The sequence below is a fragment of the Trichomonas vaginalis genome, chromosome IV, assembly GCF_026262505.1.
Source record: "Trichomonas vaginalis G3 chromosome IV, whole genome shotgun sequence".
NCBI lineage: Eukaryota > Parabasalia > Trichomonadida > Trichomonadidae > Trichomonas > Trichomonas vaginalis.
This window is the reverse complement of record NC_067206.1, coordinates 3,341,094-3,364,063: the sequence shown is the minus strand read 5'-3', so window position 1 is coordinate 3,364,063 and position 22,970 is coordinate 3,341,094. Positions and strand designations below refer to the sequence as shown.

General features: G+C 34.4%; 2 protein-coding genes and 9 pseudogenes across 11 annotated transcripts, besides 1 other annotated feature; 6 read left to right on the top strand and 5 right to left on the bottom strand.

Annotated features, from left to right (window-relative positions):
• Positions 1–158: 158 nt before the first annotated feature.
• TVAGG3_0020370 (uncharacterized protein) lies at positions 159–1,232 on the bottom strand (the record flags this gene model as incomplete). The annotated part of the gene is made up of 1 exon (XM_001307659.2): positions 159–1,232. One exon carries the CDS (start codon positions 1,230–1,232, stop codon positions 159–161), a length of 1,074 nt encoding a protein of 357 aa, XP_001307660.2.
• Positions 1,233–3,985: 2,753 nt separating this feature from the next.
• Positions 3,986–22,970: part of a mobile genetic element that runs on past the window's edge.
• On the top strand, positions 7,029–7,486 carry TVAGG3_0020360 (annotated as a pseudogene). Its single transcript has one exon. A coding segment is annotated over exon 1 (458 nt).
• Positions 8,401–8,791, top strand: TVAGG3_0020350 (annotated as a pseudogene). The gene has a single exon. A coding segment is annotated over exon 1 (391 nt).
• On the top strand, positions 9,668–10,085 carry TVAGG3_0020340 (annotated as a pseudogene). Its single transcript has one exon. A coding segment is annotated over exon 1 (418 nt).
• On the top strand, positions 10,505–11,312 carry TVAGG3_0020330 (annotated as a pseudogene). The gene has a single exon. A coding segment is annotated over exon 1 (808 nt).
• TVAGG3_0020320 lies at positions 11,342–12,581 on the top strand (annotated as a pseudogene). The gene has a single exon. A coding segment is annotated over exon 1 (1,240 nt).
• TVAGG3_0020310 lies at positions 12,617–13,035 on the top strand (annotated as a pseudogene). The gene has a single exon. A coding segment is annotated over exon 1 (419 nt).
• On the bottom strand, positions 14,683–15,269 carry TVAGG3_0020300 (annotated as a pseudogene). Its single transcript has one exon. A coding segment is annotated over exon 1 (587 nt).
• On the bottom strand, positions 15,358–15,768 carry TVAGG3_0020290 (organellar and viral DNA polymerase type B; the record flags this gene model as incomplete). The annotated part of the gene is made up of 1 exon (XM_051220114.1): positions 15,358–15,768. One exon carries the CDS (start codon positions 15,766–15,768, stop codon positions 15,358–15,360), a length of 411 nt encoding a protein of 136 aa, XP_051105100.1.
• TVAGG3_0020280 lies at positions 16,606–17,463 on the bottom strand (annotated as a pseudogene). Its single transcript has one exon. A coding segment is annotated over exon 1 (858 nt).
• Positions 18,373–18,719, bottom strand: TVAGG3_0020270 (annotated as a pseudogene). Its single transcript has one exon. A coding segment is annotated over exon 1 (347 nt).

Sequence of the window (22,970 nt, the reverse complement as noted above, 5' to 3'; positions counted from 1 at the left end):
GGTTATCTTTATTAGTTAAACAAACTTTTTATCATAATTTCTTTTCTTAGTTTAACCACATATAAAAAAAAGGTAGTGGGGCTTCCAGGCGCGTTGCGCCCTCTAGCCCCGAAGATGTTTAAAAAAGTTGGAATTGAGGTAAAATTAGATGTTTAGTTTCATGGAACTTGACTGTCCATTGCATCTGCCATTTGTTGGTCGTCTTCTGATGGTGTTCTTGAATGATATTCTTCTTCTTCGGGTACAAATTCGTCATCATCAGGTGCGTCTTGTGGTTCATCTTCTTGAGTAGAGTCTTCTTCTTCAACATCAAAGTCATCTGGTGTATCGAACTGAATGTATGAAAGCCAAATGTTGTATGTGTTTTCCAATTGGCTTTCAAACTTGAGATACATTCCATGCATGAGTGTTATTTCAGTTTCAACGTAGAGTTGCTGATGTGGCTTGAAGACATGCATGAGAATTGGTCCTCCAAATTCGTCCTTGAAAAACTTGCAGTAGCAAACATAAACTGAGATAGAGTCTCCTTCTTCAATGTCTTCTGCTTGGTTAACGAAATGAATAGCAATTTTGCGTACTTGAATTGTGTTGTTGTCTGAGTAAAATAATGGTTTGAACTTGGGGTTGAGTGAGCTAAGACATTGCCATTTTGCTGTTTCTTGTCCGTACTCACGTTCTTCTTCGTCATCCTGATATCCGTAACTCTTTGATTTGAATTCGACCCAAAACTGTTCGACTTTTTTTGCAGCTTTGGGTGGAAGACTTTCAATAAGCTGACATATAGTTCTGTCAACAATTATCTTTGTTATTGTTGGAAAATAGTTGACAATTGTGTCACCTAATTCGAATGGGTCAGGTGTTTCTTTTTGTAGTTTGGTAAAGTCTGCAAGAACTTTGTTGAGTTGTTCACAATATTCTTTGTTAAAAGTTGCAGCAACTCTTTCTTCTGGCTTTGAATTGAAGTATTCTTCAGACAATCTGAGTAGTATTTTGCGTAGTTCAGCGTTGCTGTGGTTCTTTGTAATACGGAGCTCGTTTGGTATTGTTTTTGGTAGTGAAAGTGGCTTTGGATTGAGCGAATTGCAGGACAAATTTGAATTTGAATTGTCTGTTCTGCTTGGAGAATGTGTAGATGCTGCAGTTTGATATTGAGGCTCTAAACCTGTGGGTGCTGAAAGTTTGCAAGCAATTTCTTCAGGTGAATTTGGAGCGAACACGCTAGCGAATGCCATTAGAAAAATAAACTGTTTTTTTCGGACTACTCATAGAAAAGTTTAAAATAAACCGTTTTCGTCAACGGACCCCCTCTATTTTTTTATTTTATTTAATAGTTACCGTTGGCAAACCGTTCCATCTCAAATATTGAATGAACTATAAACGTTTTTTGTTTTCTATATATACTTTTTTGTCCAACGGTAAAACTTTTTACACAACGGTTTTTGAGAGTCGTCGCCGTTGACTTTTTTGTAGAGCACTCAAAATAGTATAACTTTGTCCGGACAAGTAAGGGTCTATCGTCGCTACAGGAAAAGTTACAGGCGTTCCAAGGAAGTATACTTTGAGAAGCCTTTTCCCTTATAGAATGAGATAGGACGGTTATTTTACAAAACTGACAACACTTTGACCGAGTAGTTTTTTGTGCTGAACAAAAAGTGTCATATAAACATCTGTCAAAAACCGCTTTTTAACTTCACTTAAAATGCCACGTAAGCTACGTAAGAATATACGTAAGAGGAAGGAGCATTGAAACATATAGTAAAACTGACACCACAACAACAGTTGCAACAACAAATATGAATGACCCCACTATGTTGCAACAAATGTCAAGCAACCCTATGCTTTTAAACCGAGTTATTGGTGCACAGAGTGGAGGTTTAAGAGCGGCACTTTTAGCGAAAATGGCAGGCTATGGTGGAGCTGCAGACGGAACAGCTATAACCCTCAAAGTCAAATGAATTTGAGTTCACTCAAAAATCAAATAACAGATGTCAAAGTCAAACATAGACATACAGAAACAAATAAGTGAAAACGAAAAGAAACTAGAATATGACAGACACACAAAGAAACTCAATGAGTTAAACGTAGAGAAAAAGAAGAAAGAAGAACAACTGAAAGAACTAAGTACAGAGGAATATGCGAAAAAAGTGTCAGAAAAAGCAGCAGAAGTAGCAAAAATGGAACAAGATGTTATAAATTTGAAAAACCATACTACTCAATATAAAGTACTGAAAGATGAAGAAATAAAACAAAAAGCCCTGAAGACATATATGGATAGCGATGAGTATAAAAAAGAAGTTGAAGCAAATGTAAAGGCAGAAAAACTTTTACAGTTGCAAAACCAAACCGTACAGTATGAAAACTTAGCACAAGAAAGTAAAAATAACGACGCAGCCATGCAAAAGGCAATGAAAAGCGCAGAATATATAAAAGCTAATAATGACTGGTTAGATGCCAAGCAACGCCTAAAGCAGCCCAACTTATAGGGTCAATAAGGACAAAAATATCAAGCGGATGAAGACAGTTCAAATGAAAGCTTTAATGAATGCTGACTTTAAGAACGCCTTCGAAGCTCTTCATAGTAAGGTGAAACTAGTGAACGACTTCTCATCTGGAAAGAAACTGAAGTCTGAAGGTTTCGACAAAGAGTTAAGAGAAGTAGCACAAAATAGACGAAAATAACAGATGCAGCAACGAGACAGGCAGTTCAAAGTGCCTATGACGCCGTTAGAGCAACTGTTGTGGAAAGTCAAGAAAAAGAGTTACAACAGACCAAAACAGACCTAGTAAATGCTTTCTTAAAAACGAAAAGTCAGGTAGGACATTATGCTGCAGATGGAACATATTGTGCCAGCTGGTGGAACTTTTATATACCAAAAAACCCTCCAAGAGAAGCACCTGCACCAGGACTACCTAAAACATTTACATCGTTCACATGGACACAGACACAGGCATGCACCAAAACCAACACAACAACCAACACAACAACCAACAGTTCAAAACACTGCACCACAACCAACAGTTCAAAACACTGCACCACAACCAACAGTTCAAAATCCAGCACAAACACCAACAGTTCAAAACACTGCACAACAACAACCACAAACAGAGCAAGGACATAAAAGAAGTAGAGAACAAGAAAACCAAGAATTCTTTAAAAATGCTTAAGGAAAATTATGGTTACCCAGATACTCTTGACTTTAGTGACAGATATAAAGAAGCTATTAGAAAGTTCAAGGAAGGAAATACTGACCCGAACCTATTTAGCTTTATGGTTCAGCACCAAATGGGATATAATTTCAAACCTGGAAAATACAAGCTCGCTAAGGGATATGATTTAATAGCATATCATCCAAATGACATGGATGAATTTACTCCGAGATATTTGGTGTCAGAGATAAATGATAATTCAACTATCTTCATGAAACGCGTAAAAAATAGAGACGGAACGAAAGAAGAAAGGGTTATGAATGCGGATGGCTTAAATAGGGAACTTGTTAAAAACGGTCTCGGAATATATGAAATGCCAGCAGATGAGGTACAAGAAACTCCACAGGAAGAAGTTCAGATACAACCAGACATGGAAGAAATAGTTCAGCAACAACAGCTAGAAGAGCCTGAAGGAAACGAACAAGTCCCTCCTTTGGAAACTAACTTCACAGAACTAGATGAAGATTTGGAACAGCCGAAAAATCTTGACCCTCAACAAGAGTATGCGGAGAATATGGAATCTTTCCAAGAGTCTAAGAAAAATTCAGCTGACATAGTAGAAGAATATCGAAAAATGTTCGCCGACATACAAAAGACTCCAACATCAGATGAAAATATTCAGCATAGAATGGAAGAACTGAAAGAAAGTGTACGCAAATACAACAATCCTTTTTACTTACGACCATATAACGTTCAATCTTTGGCTGAACTCGGTGAAAATAAAAGGTTAAATTTCACCAAAACATATAGAAATGAAACATTGTTTAAAGTTCATTCAGAACCTAACCAATATGGAAACAAACCTACTTTTGTTTCTGCAGACTATGGAACTACAATGAGATGGGGTCATAAAGCTAATCCGGATAGGTGGTTCATAAACTTACAACCACAATTCCAAGAAGTTGTAGACGCAATGGAAGTGAATGGTGAACCAGATATAGCTGGTATTTCAGCGCGGCTTTAATGCCATTGAAAGATATGAAACATGCAGATATTTTGGACCAGTATGAAATGAACATGGCTGATGGAAATATAACACCTGACGTTCTAGAACATTTATCTCAAAGAACTACACAGAACCATAGAGATGGTATATTTGGTGAAGAGTTTAGAAAGAAAGTTAGGGAGATAGAAGGAAGAGAACCTATTGTACATGACCTTGCAAACGAAAGTTTACAAAATGTCATAAAAACTTACTTTGCAGACAATGAACTGAGAAGGGATGAATATTTAAGAAAACTCAAAATGGACAGTACCAAATGAAATGTTAGTATTGAAAAACATGTTCCTTGACAAAATAAAACCAACTACAAAATAAATGACGCAAGACTGAAACATTGGGTAAAAGCTTTCCCATTCACAAAAGATATTATTGGTAACATAGAAAGAAAACCAGAATGGCTACAAAAACATATATTTGGAAACGAGCTTATTCCATATGGACAAGCTCTGTTTGAAGAGCTTGAACCGGAAACTCAGGAAAGAGTCATGCAAACAATAGCGAAGACTCAAATACAAACTATGACAAAATCTTTTTAGGATATAGGTTACCTGAGATGGGCGACCAGAGCCCAAAGGCAAAAAGGACATGGGAAATTTACAACATACTAGGTGAACATGAGGCAAAGATGCAACAACTTGAAGCAGAGGGCAAGTTACCAAAAGCGACACCAAAGAAGAAGAGTAGAACAAAGTGAAATAGTGAAGAAGTAACTTCATCTAGTGAAAGTAGTGGCAATGAAGGAAAAAGAAGAGTTAAAAAACTCAGTCAGGAAGAAAGTAAAGCTTGGTACGAAACAATTATGACACATAAATCCAACTATTCTATATTTTTACCCATATGAAATGTACGCCGCTCAGAATATAACGCCAACAGTTTTGGATGCCATGAATGGAAATGTTTCCGAATGGTATAACGAATGCGACAATGCCATTAGAAGGTCAGAAATAGTTCCTGGAACTTACGAATATACAACTGCTGTTCTTATGGAAACGTAGGTGAGTTTGGAGAAGGTTCTTCAACAACAGTAAGATATTGCTTGCGACAGGTTTCATATTATTTCTATTGACAACTCATTCTTATACGTGGAACAAGACATTGAAATAAAACCTTCTGCCAAGTTGTCTGACAAGAAAGGTTGCAATGGAATTTCTATGTCGGATACCAATATGCTCCAGAAGTTTTCATGGATATAAGATATATTCTAACTCTGACTTAGTTCAAACAGTAACATGGGCAAACTATGAATGGTTCGCTTTGAGAAACTCAGTACAACCACAAGCTAGAGAACAAAACAGACCAGTATGCAAATATTGAGAAAATAGAAGACTTGACCCTAACGTTCCAGGAGTTTATGTTAACCTTTCTGGTTCAGATGGAACTGCTGCCACTAAAGTAAAACTGAAACTTAGAGTTCCTTTGTCATCTTTCCTCATCTTCAGGTTTTTAAGATACTTGCCAAACTGGGCAGGAAAAATTTCTATTGAACTTACTCCAAGCAAAATAACTTAGTCATTGCACCAACACAAGACCCATTCAGCATTACTGTAGCTGGAACTGGTGGAGCCAAGTTCTGTGACTTTTGCAAAGACAAAGTTGACTTAGACTTTGGTTTCTCAAAACTTCAACAATGAAGTAAACTATTATTTCAATGCTGCTGGAACTGCTTGGGACCCAGTTAAGTTCACATGCGAAAAATTTGAATGCAAGAGAAATAGAAAGCAGACTTGCAGTCTATATGTTTGGACCCAGATATTTCAAATGCTTTAGCTGCCAAATATATTGCAGTTCCACTTATGTTCCCTATACACCAAATATCTGTCAAAGACTTTGCAGGTGAAGTTGGAAACCAAAGTGCTGACCCAGGTGCAAGAACAGATATTGCTTTAACAACTGCAATGAAACATGCAGATACTATGTTTGTACTGTTCAGACGAACTATAAATGACTATTCTTGTTTCTACAACCCCGGTATTAAATATCATATAAACATAGATGGCAAATATTATCCAAGAGAAGAATATTCTACAGTTGAGGATATGAGGTCATACAACTTGACATTAGATGCTATGAACTTTAACAACAACTTCACAACAACCATTAACCCTGAAATGCAAAGTTCTATTATGCCATATGTGAAAGTATGGACTCATACAGGAGGTCAAAAAACTCAATATACAAATGGAGACCGTTTCAAACTTTTGGCTTGGCATTCCATTTGCTGACTCAGAAGACTTTAGGGTGGTATTTCAACTGTTGGTACTGTACAAATACAATTACTGGTGACAGAGACGGTCCAGATGAACTGAGAGCAAAGAAGTTTACAAAACCAATAGCACTTTTCACGGAAGATGCTCTTTGAAGATTCGTTCGATGAAACCTGCTGGGGCTCCTCAGATTGGCATAACGACAGCTTCCATCGAGCAGATTTTGGCAGCAGGTCAGTAAGTTGTTCTTGAACTGACTTCTCTCCGTCAAATATTGACAGTACTGCCAGTTTTGACATAATATTGTAATAAACTTACCTTTAGAAATATCGTAGTTTTGTTGTTATATTTTTGTCTGCTTCAAGAACTTTCACCATTTCAGTTATACCAACTTTCTTTGCTTTATGAAAATATTTTGGTTCAGCAAAGACTGCTATTCTATAACATTTTCCATTGTTTGTATAAAGAACTATTCTGTCAATGTATTTGTATTGTTTGTGTGTGTAAACTTTGTTCTGCTTCAATTCGAAGAGATACTCGAATACGTCCATCTTTTTATTCTAAGTAAAATGTCATTTCCGAAAAATAGAAGCGTAAGTGTTTCAAAAGGTTTAATGGCGGTGGCAGATGTGAAGTTAAATTCACCAACTCAAACAAACAGTCAAAGTGTTGTTGTCAATGTCAAAGACAGAGATGTTGAAGTGGGGAAACCATACGAAGACGAAGATGGTATAACAATTGTTCCTGTAAAAGAACAACCAACATATCCTGAAGTTAGCAGAGACTTAAGTTCTGTTGCAGATATTCGAAACGACTACCAACAACTGAAAGACAAACTTCAAACTCAGGAGAAGATTTGTCAAGCTTTAGGTATAATGTTAAACTTGGTCGAACACAACCCTGTAAAAGTGAACTCATATGTCATTGCACCTCATGAAGTTTTGAAAGAACTATTGAAACTTTTGACAGAGGCAGACGATATAAACATCAAAGAAATAGAACCCGACATTAGTTGCTGTGGTGTTTCATATAATGTCATTGACAAGATATACGTTATGAAAGGAGGTGAAACGTTGAACTTAAAATATAGTTTCCCAGACGTCATAAAAATATTTGACGACCACAACATTTCATTAAAATTTATTTGCTAAGTAAATGGCAGAAGACATAATGGTTTATACTATTACGACTAAAAACCCTGAGTCATATAATTCTATAACAACAAACTTACAAAGTCCTCAAGGACGATATTGTAAACTAACCTTAAACACAATGACGACTAAAGCCTGTTTTGCTCTTTTGACACCAGAAGACTTTATTGTTGTGAATGGTAAAAAATACTCCTTTGAAGATACTTACTCAGATATACCACCAACAGGTTTTGTTGACTTATTTAATACTTTAAGGACGGATGTAACATGTGCTGCAACTAGAGCAGGTTTCATTATGTTTGGATGTCCGACTGAGTTTACTATAAACGATATGAGCTATAATACAAAACTTATATCTGGTTTTTACTACCAACAGTTTCCTATAACAGGAAAAGGTGTCATACAAGGAATGTCTGTTCCATTGACTTAAGTACACCTATTTATATATTGTTTCAAACTTAGGTTCAAAGTGTTATTCGAATGTCGACAGAAACTATGACCAAAAGATACTTATGCGTATAAACAATACTTTCTCTGCTGGTTTGCCTATTGTTCATTCGAATGCAGAATTTTCAACCTTAGTGAACTCAAACACTTTGGCAAGTATAACGTTGACATTAGTTGACGCAAACTTTGTTCCTGTAAAACTTTTATGTCCTATGTATTTGTCAATGACGGCAGAAAGTTTCGAATTGGAAGATGCAACTGGTGAAAGTATTGTATTACAAGAACAACTTCAACAACAAATAGCTCAAGAACAACAAATGCAACAAATGCAACAAATGGAACAACAAAGTCAAGAATAAAAAAAATATTTTTTTTTATTTTTATAAAAATGTACAGAATAGATGTTTCAGATTTTTATGACTTCCAAGCATTCAGAAATATGTGTCCATTTAGAGACTATAACAAAGCAGTCGAGAATTTGAAACGTTTAGTCATTTATGTTGACTCTGCCCCAGAATGTTATGTCATGAAAGAATGGGATGTTGTCTTTAACAAACCAAGAGCAACAATAGTTTCAGAACAAGAATGTAGACAGAAACTTAAGAAAATAAAAGTCGTACAAGTTGGCATGAAGATGTTAGATGCTTGGGATATCTTATTGTCAAAGTTAGAAGATTTTTCAGTTCGAGGTATAAAGTTCTATACACCTTCTCCAAACTTCTATTCTATCTTCACTGGATATAAATACGAACAAGTAGAATGGAAAGAAAATATTATAGAAGCTTGGTTAGACCATGTCAAAGAAATTATATGCAATGGAAACGAAAGAGTCTATGAGTATATCTTATGTTGGTTTGCAAACATCTTACAACATCCAAGTGCTAAAAATGAAACTGCTCTCATTATAATTGGAAAACAAGGAACTGGTAAGAAACACTTTCTTTACAGATATTTTGTGCAAACTGTTAGAGGGCTATTCGAACCGAATATGACAAACTTAGAAAACATCTGTGGAAATTTAACTCTCAATAGAGAATATGAAACTTATAGTTTGCAATGAACTTCAAAGTATAGATACAACAAAAGTTTTGAACTCAGATGCTTTGAAGAGTCTTATAACAGACAAAGTTGGAGTTGTTGAAAGAAAGTATAAAGACCAAAGAGTTTGTGAAAATGTTGCAAACTTCATTATGGTTTCAAACAATGCTGTTCCGATGAAGTTAGAAAGTTCTGACAGAAGATATGTAGTTGTCAGAACGTCAGATTCTCATATGCAAGATACAGAATATTTTGACGACTTAGCAGAAACTTTGACATCTGACTTTTACAACCACTTGTTCTCATATTTCATGACATTAGATATTTCTAAGTTCAATCCAAGACAAATTCCACATACCGAAGAGAGACAAACATTGTTAGAAGCAAACAAGAGTGTATATGAACTGTTCATAGATGAAACTGACTTTGAGTGTTTAGATGAAAGGTCATTGTACGATTCGTATAAACAATATTGTCAAGAATGGTTATATGACAGCTCTAAACGAACATTCTTGGCAAATGTCAAAAGTCTTTTAGATGTTCAGAATGGTGTATATACAAAGAAAAATTTTTCTGAGTAAATTTTAAAAAAAATATTTTTTTATCCGATAGAAAAGATGACGAAATTCATCTCAGTAAACAAGTACATGTCAGGACTTAAAGAAGAACTAGACCCATTCGCTTATTTGAATGTTTACTTCTACCATTTTGAAAAGTCTTCATTCAGCAAAGTTTGGAACATCGAACCAGTTAAGTTTGCTATTGTGACTAAAAATGGTGCGAAATTTGAAGACTTAGACATAGAAGGTTTGTTAGCAGTCAAAGAAAATTTTGACAGAAGGTTCTCAAACCTTAAAGAAGGCAAAGCATACAAACTTGTTATACCTTATGAACCAAAGAAAGCAGACGACTATGAATATTATGAGTCTAAGAGTTGAAGTTCAAGGTAAATTGGGTAAAAAGATTTTAGAGTCTAAGCCAGTGTTTGCTCCTAAAGAGGAAGAGAACATTGACATTGACCCAGAAATGTTCTAAAAATAAAATTTTATTTTTACATGTCAAATTTCTTTTCTCTGGAACTGGTTCAGGTTCTTTCTTCTCTTCTTCTACTTTTTTCTCTTTCTTTTCTTCTTCTTCTTTTCTGGTGGAGTTATGTCAAATTTGGCGCAACCATATTTATGTAAAAGTTCTTTGTCCTTTAATAGCTCTCTATTCTGTTTTCTATTTCATCTTCAAGAACAGCGCATGTGTCTTCTTTGCATTCTAAGAACTTTTGTTGGACTTCATCTTTCCAATCGGCGTCATCTCTGTCAAACAAGTCTGTCATATAATGTCATTGACAAGATATACGTTATGAAAGGAGGTGAAACGTTGAACTTAAAGTATAGTTTCCCAGACGTCATAAAAATATTTGACGACCACAACATTTCATTAAAATTTATTGTGCTAAGTAAATGGCAGAAGATATAATGGTTTATACTATTACGACTAAAAACCCTGAGTCATATAATTCTATAACAACAAACTTACAAAAGTCCTCAAGGACGATATTGTAAACTAACCTTAAACACAATGACGACTAAAGCCTGTTTTGCTCTTTTGACACCAGAAGACTTTATTGTTGTGAATGGTAAAAAATACTCCTATGAAGATACTTATTCAGATATACCACCAACAGGTTTTGTTGACTTATTTAATACTTTAAGGACGGGTGTAACATGTGCTGCAACTAGAGCAGGTTTCATTATGTTTGGATGTCCGACTGAGTTTACTATAAACAATATGAGCTATAATACAAAACTTATATCTGGTTTTTACTACCAACAGTTTCCTATAACAGGAAAAGGTGTCATACAAGGTTTGTCTGTTCCGTTGACTTTAAGTACACCTATTTTATATATTGTTTCAAACTTAGGTTCAAAGTGTTATTCGAATGTCGACAGAAACTATTATGACCAAAAGATACTTATGCGTATAAACAATACTTTCTCTGCTGGTTTGCCTATTGTTCATTCGAATGCAGAATTTTCAACCTTAGTGAACTCAAACACTTTGGCAAGTATAACGTTGACATTAGTTGACGCAAACTTTGTTCCTGTAAAACTTTTATGTCCTATGTATTTGTCAATGACGGCAGAAAGTTTCGAATTGGAAGATGCAACTGGTGAAAGTATTGTATTACAAGAACAACTTCAACAACAAATAGCTCAAGAACAACAAATGCAACAAATGCAACAAATGCAACAACAAAGTCAAGAATAAAAAAAATATTTTTTTTTATTTTTATAAAAATGTACAGAATAGATGTTTCAGATTTTTATGACTTCCAAGCATTCAGAAATATGTGTCCATTTCGAGACTATAACAAAGCAGTCGAGAATTGAAACGTTTAGTCATTTATGTTGACTCTGCCCCAGAATGTTAATGTCATGAAAGAATGGGATGTAGTCTTTAACAAACCTAAAGCGACAATAGTTTCAGAACAAGAATGTAGACACAGAAACTTAAGAAAATAAAAGTTGTACAAGTTGGCATGAAGATGTTAGATGCTTGGGATATCTTATTGTCAAAGTTAGAAGATTTTTCAGTTCGAGGTATAAAGTTCTATACACCTTCTCCAAACTTTATTCTATCTTCACTGGATATAAATATGAACAAGTAGAATGGAAAGAAAATATTATAGAAGCTTGGTTAGACCATGTCAAAGAAATTATATGCAATGGAAACGAAAGAGTCTATGAGTATATCTTATGTTGGTTGCAAACATCTTACAACATCCAAGTGCTCTAAAAATGAAACTGCTCTCATTATAATTGGAAAACAAGGAACAGGTAAGAACACTTTCTTTACAGATATCTTGTGCAAACTATTAGAGGGCTATTCGAATCCGAATATGACAAACTTAGAAAACATCTGTGGCAAGTTTAACTCCTCAATAGAGAATATGAAACTTATAGTTTGCAATGAACTTCAAAGTATAGATACACACAAAAGTTTTGAACTCAGATGCTTTGAAGAGTCTTATAACAGACAAAGTTTGGAGTTGTTGAAAGAAAATATAAAGACCAAAGAGTTTGTGAAAATGTTGCAAACTTCATTATGGTTTCAAACAATGCTGTTCCGATGAAGTTAGAAAGTTCTGACAGAAGATATGTAGTTGTCAGAACGTCAGAAGCTCATATGCAAGATACAGAATATTTTGACGACTTAGCAGAAACTTTGACATCTGACTTTTACAACCACTTGTTCTCATATTTTATGACATTAGATATTTCAAAGTTCAATCCAAGACAAATTCCACATACCGAAGAGAGACAAACATTGTTAGAAGCAAACAAGAGTGTATATGAACTGTTCATAGATGAAACTGACTTTGAGTGTTTAGATGAAAGGTCATTGTACGATTCGTATAAACAATATTGTCAAGAATATGGTTATATGACAGCGTCTAAACGAACATTCTTGGCAAATGTCAAAAGTCTTTTAGACGTACAGAATGGTGTATATACAAAGAAAAATTTTTATGAGTAAATTTTAAAAAAAATATTTTTTATCCGATAGAAAAGATGGCAAAATTCATCTCAGTAAACAAGTACATGTCAGGACTTAAAGAAGAACTAGACCCATTCACATATTTGAATGTTTACTTCTACCATTTTGAAAAGTCTTCATTCAGCAAAGTTTGGAACATCGAACCAGTTAAGTTTGCTATTGTGACTAAAAATGGTGCGAAATTTGAAGACTTAGACATAGAAGGTTTGTTAGCAGTCAAAGAAAGTTTTGACAGAAGGTTCTCAAACCTTAAAGAAGGCAAAGCATACAAACTTGTTATACCTTATGAACCAAAGAAAGCAGACGACTATGAATATTATGAGTCTAAAGTTGTAGAAGTTCAAGGTAAATTGGGTAAAAAGATTTTAGAGTCTAAGCCAGTGTTTACTCCTAAAGAGGAAGAGAACATTGACATTGACCAGAAATGTTCTAAAAATAAAATTTTATTTTACATGTCAAATTTCTTTTTCTCTGGAACTGGTTCAGGTTCTTTCTTCTCTTCTTCTTTCTCTTTCTTTTCTTTCTTCTTCTTTTCTGGTGGAGTTATGTCAAATTTGGCGCAACTATATTTATGTAAAAGTTCTTTGCCTTTAATAGCTCTTCTATTCTGTTTTCTATTTCATCTTCAAGAACAGCGCATGTGTCTTCTTTGCATTCTAAGAACTTTTGTTGGACTTCATCTTTCCAATCGGCGTCATCTCTGTCAACAAGTCTGTCATTGACAAATTTTAAGACTGCTCTGCTTAATGTTTTATGGTTCTTGTCATATTCCCAGAAACAGAACTTTAGAACAAATTCACCTTTCTTGTTTACACTATGTAAGATTTTATGGTCGACAGATGTTTTGCTGTCGAAAAGCTTGTCTCGAATATAGATAGCGAAATCGCTAGACATTTTCTAAAAGATAAAAATTTTAATTTTTCTAAAAATATGTTAGAAAAAAAGTTTGCTGACATTGACAAGAAATTTGAGAATGTTTTAAACAAGAACAAGAGGAAGTTAGAAAATGCTCAGATAAAACCTATACATGACAAGTTCTTATTTGCTCAGAATGGTATAACAGGTCTAATTGCACCACCTGGGTCGGGTAAGACTTTCACTTATCTTAAAATGGCTGCACAACAACAAGAACTAGATGAGAAGAACCCATTCTATGAGTTAGTAGTAATTTGTAGTACTTCTGGTCAATTTGACCAAACCGTCAATTCGTTCAAAGATATTATAAAGAAGTCTAAGTTATATGTATAAAGGATACTGAGTTGTTAGATTGGATAAAGAAGTACCAAAGAAGAGTTTTGAAGTATAATGCTATAAATGAGTATATAAATTCTAAGTTCAAAGACCCAAATGAGGAAATGCAGAGAATATTAGAGAAGAAACACTTCAGAAACAAACAGAAAGAGATAGAATACATTTCGAAGAAATTGCAATCGTACGATTGGAAGACTTACCCTCATAGATGTCTTCTTATCTTAGATGACTTTGCTTCTCATCCTTTGTTAAAGAACAGAGAACAAGACATGTGTCGAATTTCTTAAGAAGCTCAGACACTTTAACATCTCAGTTGTCATTTGTGTACAGACAGCCAAGAGTTTAAGTAAGGATGTAAAGAGAATACTTACTGACATTGTACTTTTCCCCAGATTGTCCGAAGACGATTTCATGGAACTTATGAAAGAGTCCATGGCAGGTAAGTTTGACAGACATGAACTATGGGAGAAGTACAAAGTCATACAAGACCCTCATACTTCTTTCAGAATTCATATCTACGCAAACAAAGTTCAAATTGTAAAAAGTCAAGCTTGAAAAATAAAGAGTTCATTTACTCTGCTTGTTTGAAGTTGTCAAAATACTCTGTTATTTTTTCTTTCAGTAGCGGTAAGTCTTCTTTGAATGTAAATATTGTACAACCTTTAATATCATAGTGTGTTTGAGGTAACGTATCTTGAACTATTGTTTCACATCTTCATTCGGTGTCATTGAAATCGGTAAGTTTTCGCGATAGAACCAATTTCTGTCAGATTTGTAAATCTTAGCAAGGTCGTAAAAGCTTTTGTTGTTTCTTCTGACTAAATGCAACATAACCATATCTTTATCTTCTTCTTTCTCCAACTCTTCAGTATAAATCATATACTTATAGTTCTTTTCCTTTCCTTTTGGTACCGAACGTGGTATTCTTTTCTGAATGCTTTTGTCTTTTGCTTCAATGACTTCATCTTTTGCTTCAATGACTTCATCTTTTGCTTGAAGTTTCTTTTCCATCTCTTCACGTTCTTGTCTATGAATTTCGTCAAGAAGTCTGTAAACATGCCATGCATAACGAGGAGAAGCCCACATTGCAACTGCATTTACTAAAAGTCTATGTACATAATATCCTCTTAAATTTATTGGCAAATTTTTACGTTTTCATGTGTTTTATGCATGGCCGAAAAAAAGTCGGTCTAGAGAAATTTCACTCAAAAGTTCTTGTGTGCTTTGGTTTTTGAACCAGTCGTCTGCGTGTTTAGTGTCTGGAGCAAAACATGCTGTCAAAATACTTTGCATTTGGTACATATCGTCTTTGACCGAACGAATGAGACGGAGTTGTTTGTTAAACTGAACCCACTCATATTCTTCATTTATGGCTTCATGAACGATAGCAGTTGTTGTGTTCTCTGTTGTTGACATATCTGTCTTTACATACAAAATAAAAAAAATATTTTATAAAAAACTAACTTTATTTTCTGACTTTCACAAAAGACCAAAAATAAACGCTTTACATGTATTTTTCAGCAACTTCGTCAAATAATTTTATAGCTTTATCTATCTCATCTACTTCAAACGTTTCTTTACCTTTTATGGGAGCACCATATATTTTCTCAAACTTTTCAAGTAGTTCTGTTTCTGCAGCTCTCATATCATTAGCAAACACAACCTTGACTCTATTGACTGTACTGTCATATCTTTGAGTTATATTATATGTTCTTCCTATCTTATATCTCTTTGTATTGAAGTCCTTCGGTTTCTGAACGATGTAAAGTAAGCCTTCACTGCAACGTTCCGTATCGAATGAACCATATGTTATGAAGTTATATCCAACAACTGGGTCTAACCATAACAAAACTATTGGTATAAGACTTTTGTCGATGAGATATGCTGTAGTTCCATAGAATCTTACCGATATCATAAGCTCAGGATTTCTTGTCAAAATTTTCTGAGTTGAAGCATTTCTAACCCAGTCGTGTGTTTTCTTTTCAGATGGAGATATAATGTCTGACAAAGAATATTTGTTGTATTTCTTTGAGTATCTTACGTTTAAATCACCTATTCTAACCACTTTGGTGTCATTGTCTATCTTTCTAACTGTTTCAAACTCAATGTTTGTCATTTCTGTTCTTACATACAAAATAAAAAAATAAATAAAAATAAAACTAACTTTATTTTTTCTGTCTTAAGGAAATTCATGAAATTTGGTCATTTTTCAGCAAAAATATATTTTATGTTAGAATGTTAGATCTCACCTGTTTTTTCACCTCTTTTTTCACAAGCGTTTTACATGAATTGTACGATGTATATTTGAAATCCTAAACAGTTTTGTAGCTTCTATTTCTTCTTTTAGTACATCGAATGTTTTACCAATGCCGAAAGTTTCTTTATATTTCTTCTTGACGTCAGATAGAAGGAAATCTTCTGCTGTTGGATAGTTTTTGTCAAGACTTCATTGTAAATGACCAAAAATATATTTTATGTTAGAATGTTAGATCTAACATGTTTTCTAACACGTTTTCTAACATGGTCTAAAACACACAAAACTCATGAATTTTCAAGACTTCATCGAACTTAAATGTTTTGTCAAGACTTCATTGTAAATGACCAAAAATATATTTTATGTTAGAATGTTAGATCTAACATGTTTTCTAACACGTTTTCTAACATAACTATTTACAAGCGTTTTACATGGTATATGTTGCGATGGTTCATGACTTTAAAACAGTTTTGTAGCTTCTATTTCTTCTTTTAGTACATCGAATGTTTTAACAATGCCGAAGGTTTTCTTTATATTTCTTCTTGACGTCAGATAGAAGGAAATCTTCTGCTGTTGGATAGTTTTTGTTCAGAAATTCTAACATGTCCATTTTATCTTCTGCTGGTTTTTCTGCTTCTTTCTTTAAGTCTGCATAGTCGTTTCTCATTCTTTCTATCTCTTTGACGGAGTAGTTATATCTCCTCATTGCTGCTTTACATTTAGAACATTGCGGGTTCATTTTTGCGTTATATTCTGAAACCTTACTGCTAAAACAACTAAAGCGTCAATTGCTCTCTTCATCTCAAACATAGCGGGTCTTATTTGTTTGTTCCATACTTTGCCTCTTCTATCTTTATCTCTTATCTGCCATACACATTCAGCAACTAACGAAACAAAGTTGTCGTAGGTCTTAAATTCTTCAGATTTATATATGTCAGAGATGTTCTTATATACCATGTCGCAATCTTTGTCCATAACCTTATGGTTGCAATGAAATCCTAGAAACTCATAGTTTACCTTTCGTATGAACTTCTTTATTTCTACTGAGTCAGTTGCTTTGACTTCAATTTCGTCGAATTCAGGAATGGTTAGTTTTTGTTGCTGAATTTCAGGCAATTTGGGTAAATGGTCAATAATGTCCTGCATTTCATAAAGATACTGTTCATTTGTTTCATCTTTCGCACTACAGTCTAAATTACTTGTTAAAAGTTCTTGCTTTATCTTCTGGATTTCTGTTTCAAAAGTATATGAAGAAGGAATGAAGCTTTTCATTTCTACTAACATAGATGTTGGATTCATGACTAAAGAGTTTGGTGCTGTTGTTTGAATTGTTGCTGTTGTGCCGATTGTTGACATTTTTATTTTTTTATACAAAATAAAAAAATAAAAAAAAATAAAACTAACTTTATTTTTTATTTCGGGAAAATTCATGAAAATTCAAGAGGTTAGAAAACGTGTTAGAAAACATGTTAGATCTAACATTCTAACATAAAATATATTTTTGGGTCCTTTACACTCATTACGAAGAAGTCTTGACAAAACATTTACGAAGAAGTCATGACAAAACATATACGAAGAAGTCATGACAAAACATGTACGATGAAGTCATGACAAAACATGTACGAAGAAGTCTTGACAAAACATTTACGATGAAATCATGACACTTTTTCATTAGATAACTGTTATTTTTTGACGAAGTGAAGAGTAACACTTCGTCAAAAAAATCCCTGAAATCATATCTAACATACAAAAAAATACAAAAATGACACTTTTTCATTAGATAACTGTTATTTTTTGACGAAGTGAAGAGTAACACTTCGTCAAAAAAATCCCTGAAATCATATCTAACATACAAAAAAATACAAAAATGACACTTTTTCATTAGATAACTGTTATTTTTTGACGAAGTGAAGAGTAACACTTCGTCAAAAAAATCCCTGAAATCATATCTAACATACAAAAAAATACAAAAATGACACTTTTTCATTAGATAACTGTTATTTTTTGACGAAGTGAAGAGTAACACTTCGTCAAAAAAATCCCTGAAATCATATCTAACATACAAAATAAAAAAATAAAACTAACTTTATTTTTTCTATCTTAAGGAAATTCATGACAAAACATGTACGTTCATGTTTGACAAAACATTTACGAAGAAGTCTTGACAAAACATTTACGAAGAAGTCTTGACAAAACATTTACGAAGAAATCATGAAAATTCAAGAGGGTGAAAAAGAGGTGAAAAAACAGGTGAGATCTCACCATCTACCCTAAAATATATTTTTGGTCCGGGAACAACTTTCTCTCAATTGGAGCTGTAGCATACTCTTTGCGTAAGCGGTTCAGACCTTCTTCGAACTCTTGGTCTCTCTTCGATTTGGATTGAGATTGGAATTGCTGGGGTGGAGCTTGCTGGAACATCCAAAGGTTGGGGAAGTAAGGCATAGGCAGAGGAGGGTAGTTCGGAAGCCTTGTGGTGGTAGTAACCTTGAGGTGGAAATTGTAGTAATTTGGTGGAGGTACTTGCTGGAACTGAGGTTGCTGAGGAGACTGTTGTGGTCTTTAGGTTCCTCTGGTTTGGGAATGGACTGGGTTGGTGGGACGTGGGACATTCGTTTGTGTCCTGTCAGAAGGAAGAACTTTTCCTGTTGGAAGGAAAAACTTTTCCTGTTGGAAGGAAAAACTTTTCTGTCGGAAGGAAAAATTTTTCTGTCGGAAGGAAAAACTTTTTCTGTTGGAAGGAAAAACTTTTTCTGAAGTTCGACCAAAAAGTTCTCAATTTTCGAAAATTTGAATGGTTTACGGACGGACAACTGGAAAATTTTTTCTGTCTTAAGGAAAAATTTTTTCTGTCGAAGGAAAAATTTTTTCTGTCGGAAGGAAAAACTTTTCCTGTTGGAAGGAAGGACTTTTTCTGTCGGATGGAAGGACTCGGAATGCCAGAAGGATTTGACGAGCAGTTTACTAATTTAAATAAACGACTGCGTAAAAGACTACTTGCGCAAGGTCATGAAGCCCAAGGTCAAGTTCACCACTATTTCTGGAAGGCTGTCTTGAATCTCGAGACTTCGACTGAAATTCCAATTCAAATACCAGACGGGACAGCCTACGACGACATAAAGGACGCCAAAAGAGAAGCTCTTGTTAAGTTCCTAAAAAACGTCCTTGGATAAAAATACCAAACAGAGAGAGTCCAATTCCACGAATTATACAAATTCTCAGAGCACTGTTCCACTTCTCGGGTCAACCATTCTACATAACCTGTGAAGGCGACATCCAACCAGTTCAGTAAACCTTAACGTTTAACTGCACTTTTTTATGTTTTTTTGTGAAAGTGTCAAAAATAAATTGTTTTCATGAGTTTTCTACGATATTAGAAAAAATGTTATTTTCTAATATCTTCACATTCAATACTTTTTCAGCACTTTTCCGTAGTTATATATGAAAGACAATTCGAGATAAAAGTCATAGTACAATGGAATAATATGTTGCACACCATTTGTTGTGAACCAAACTTGAAAGTCAGAGAAACTGTTACTAGGTGGTTCGTAGAATTTAGAAGCAAAGTCATAAAAGTCTTACCAATACATAGAAAACTATTGTTGCTTGAACTGAAACTTGCATGACACATAACATTTTGAGGGTCAAACACGTTTCTATAAACTGTCAAATCTGCTGGTGGAAGTATAAATTTAAATGGACCATCTGGTGGTAATGGTTCGTTCTGGTTTAGTAACCGAAGAATTGTGCCAAGAACGTTTGTCTACTTTCCAAAATAAAAACTCTGTATCTCTTGGAGGGTTAATTTCAATCTTTTGAAATGAAACGGTGGAGTTCATCTTGTCATATTCTAGTTTCAGATAGTATGTTCCATTTAGTAAAGAGTCGTATTTTTCTTGAAATTCCCAATAATATTTGTTCATTTGAGTTTGAAAGTCATTTAGAGTTTTTCAAGACTTTCGTCTGAACGAACTGTAAAGATTCGCATTTCGTCAAATTTGTCTATTAGACCATCAGAACCTTTATACTGCCCATGAAAATATACTGCGAACATAAATGCGTTAGTTCTATTTGAAAACAAAACTCTTCTAAATCCTATTGCCTTTGCATCTGAAGGCTATGAAGCCAACGAATTGGATAGTCAAACCTGTATGCTCGGGATGAAATTTCTTCATCTGAAATAGTCCTACCAGCATTTGTAAATATAGTCTAACGGTTTTGTATCTGCTACTTTTGTTCTTTGTTTTCAACCTGAAGCATTTAATATATGTAAAAATATATTGTTTTAAAATGGTATGCCATTTCATATTTCTCATCTAACAAACAAGTTTCCCAACGGTCTTCTCCAACAAACTCAGCGTACATTTCAAATAAAATTAAAAAATGTCACTTTTTAAAAAATAAATTTTTACTTCATGCAAGTTTAACACATCGAAAGGCATGTCCATAAGACGTTCTTCTTCTAACCTCTCTAGTCTGTTTGGATAATTGGCACGTGCTGTTTCCAAATCCATTTCGTAGGTCAGACCAGCCAGTTTGTCATAGACTTTTATGGGTCTTCCCTTCCTATATTTAAAATTCTTCGAAACTCTCCAACCATATCTTTGCAACTCTGCTTTTTTCTAGCAGATTTTCTATCCATTCTATATGGGGGCATTTTATAAAAAGAAAAAAAATATTTTTTTCTTTACTTACATAACCGCCTGCTGCCATAAGTCTTTGACGCCAACCCATACCAGCTAATGAAGGTTGACTTGGTTAGTTTCCAAACTAAACTTTGGTTTTGGTTTATCTTCAGTTTTTGGTTTTTCTTCTTCTATCGGTTTTTCGTCACTTTTCGGTTTCTCTGACTTTACTTCACTTGCAGGAACAGTTGTGTCGTCAACATCTTTCATAAATATCATATGCATTTGTTTTTGTTTTCCTTTCAACTTTTTGTGTTTGTTGTAAAGTTTAGAATATTTCGACTCTAAGTCAATGAGATGTTCTATAATGAACTGTTGGTCAGTGAAGTAAACTTTTCCATCTGTTGTCTCGAAAGCTCCTTCAGACTTCAATATTTTATTTGTGAGAGTCTGTTTCTTTTTTGAGATACTTGCCGTTCCATTTTTATGAAAAGTGACTTTGTAGTTAGGGTTTGTATTTCCAGACCTGGCACTTTCTATTATTGAATTTTTCTCTTCATCTGTAAGTTCTTTGACAGGTTTTGACAATGGTTCTGAACTTTTTGTTTGTGGTGTCAAATCTAACCGTTTCAACTTCTTCGGTCATTTCATCTCAGTAAAAAATTTTAGTTTGGTTTGTTTTCAACTGGTTGTTTAGGTTTTTTAAGTCGGTCTAAAACTTCCTGAGGTATAGGAAGAACTTGACAAACACGTTGTGTAACTGCTGGAAGCCGACAAATCCATCTTGAACACATTTGTCTCAATGCTGTATTGTTCATTTCATCTCAGTAAAAAACTTTACATTCCCACGTTTGAGGCGGTTGAGGTTGGTTATTGTTTACCCATTGTTGTGCATGGTTATATCCTCTGTTAAAGAATCTTTCACCTTGGTCCATATAGTGTCCTGCTTGGTTATAGTAGTCATTTGCTTTGTTATAATAGTTTCCTGCTTGTCTTCCTACATTGTCCATCCATCCTTGAACTTTTCCTCTTGTTTCAGGATTTGGAATAAGATTTGTTGCATCTCGTGCTACATCCCAACCTTTCTGTACAGTTTGTATAATAGGTTGCTTTCTCTTTCTAAGTATACCTAATGTACTCAAAATCTTCCTTCCAACTCCAAATACACTCTGGCTATTGTTCCCACTGCGGGCAAAAATCTGGATGCAACTCCTGCTAATGCGCCAAATAAACCCATTTCTTATAGGATAAAAATGACGAATCCAAACAAGGACCCCTATGTTTCTAAAGCGACAAAGAAAGCACTCATGGTAAAAATCTTTAGTTCAACACCAAATGCTTGGTTTATGGATATCTTGGAAAACATTCCGAGGTATAGAGAAGATGGACCACCATACTGGTTAATATTTGTTGGTCAAAACACACAAGATACTGTGAAGCCATACCATTATGGTCCAAAATATTTTAGATGTGAAAACTGCTTTGACAATATTCGTTGACAAATACCATCCAACAAAACTGACATCTGACTGTGAAAGTTCTTTCAAATCAGATGATGTAAAAAACTATCTGCGTTCAAAAAATGTAAACCAATATTTCATTGTCGACCAAAACCATTCTGCTCTTGGTGTCATTGACGGTTGTATAAAAATGTTAAGAGACTTAAACCAACCACAAGGTGGTGAAGCAAATGAAATGTCATATGACGACAAATATAGACACTTCTCCATGGCAAAGATGAGACAAGTTTTAAATATTTACAATAGCCGTAAACAAAAAGGTTTGGGAAACCACTCCCCCGAAGAAATGAAAAACAACCCTGACTTAGAGAAAGACTATATATTTAATAATTTAGTCAAAAGAGACAAACAAGAAAGAATGCCGGGCTTCAAACTTCAGAAAGGTGACAAAGTAAAAATAGAAATACCTAAACGCGACCCATATGAAAAACTATTGACTATGACAACAATGGGAACCCGACAGGTACTCACATTCGTGTTCGTAAAAATAGAAGAAAGTATACAAGAGAATATTATGAAGTTTTAGGCCATGGCAAAATGTACAGACTGCAAGCAGAAGATAAAACTACTATTGTCAGACCTCGTTTCAAACTTGTCAAAGTTCAAGGTGGTATACTTTCAAAGACAGTTCCTAACAAATATAAGAGACTCCTGACGAATATGCTAAAGAAGTTGAAAATGACGACTAAGCAATTCTATACCATGCGTAAACTGTCAT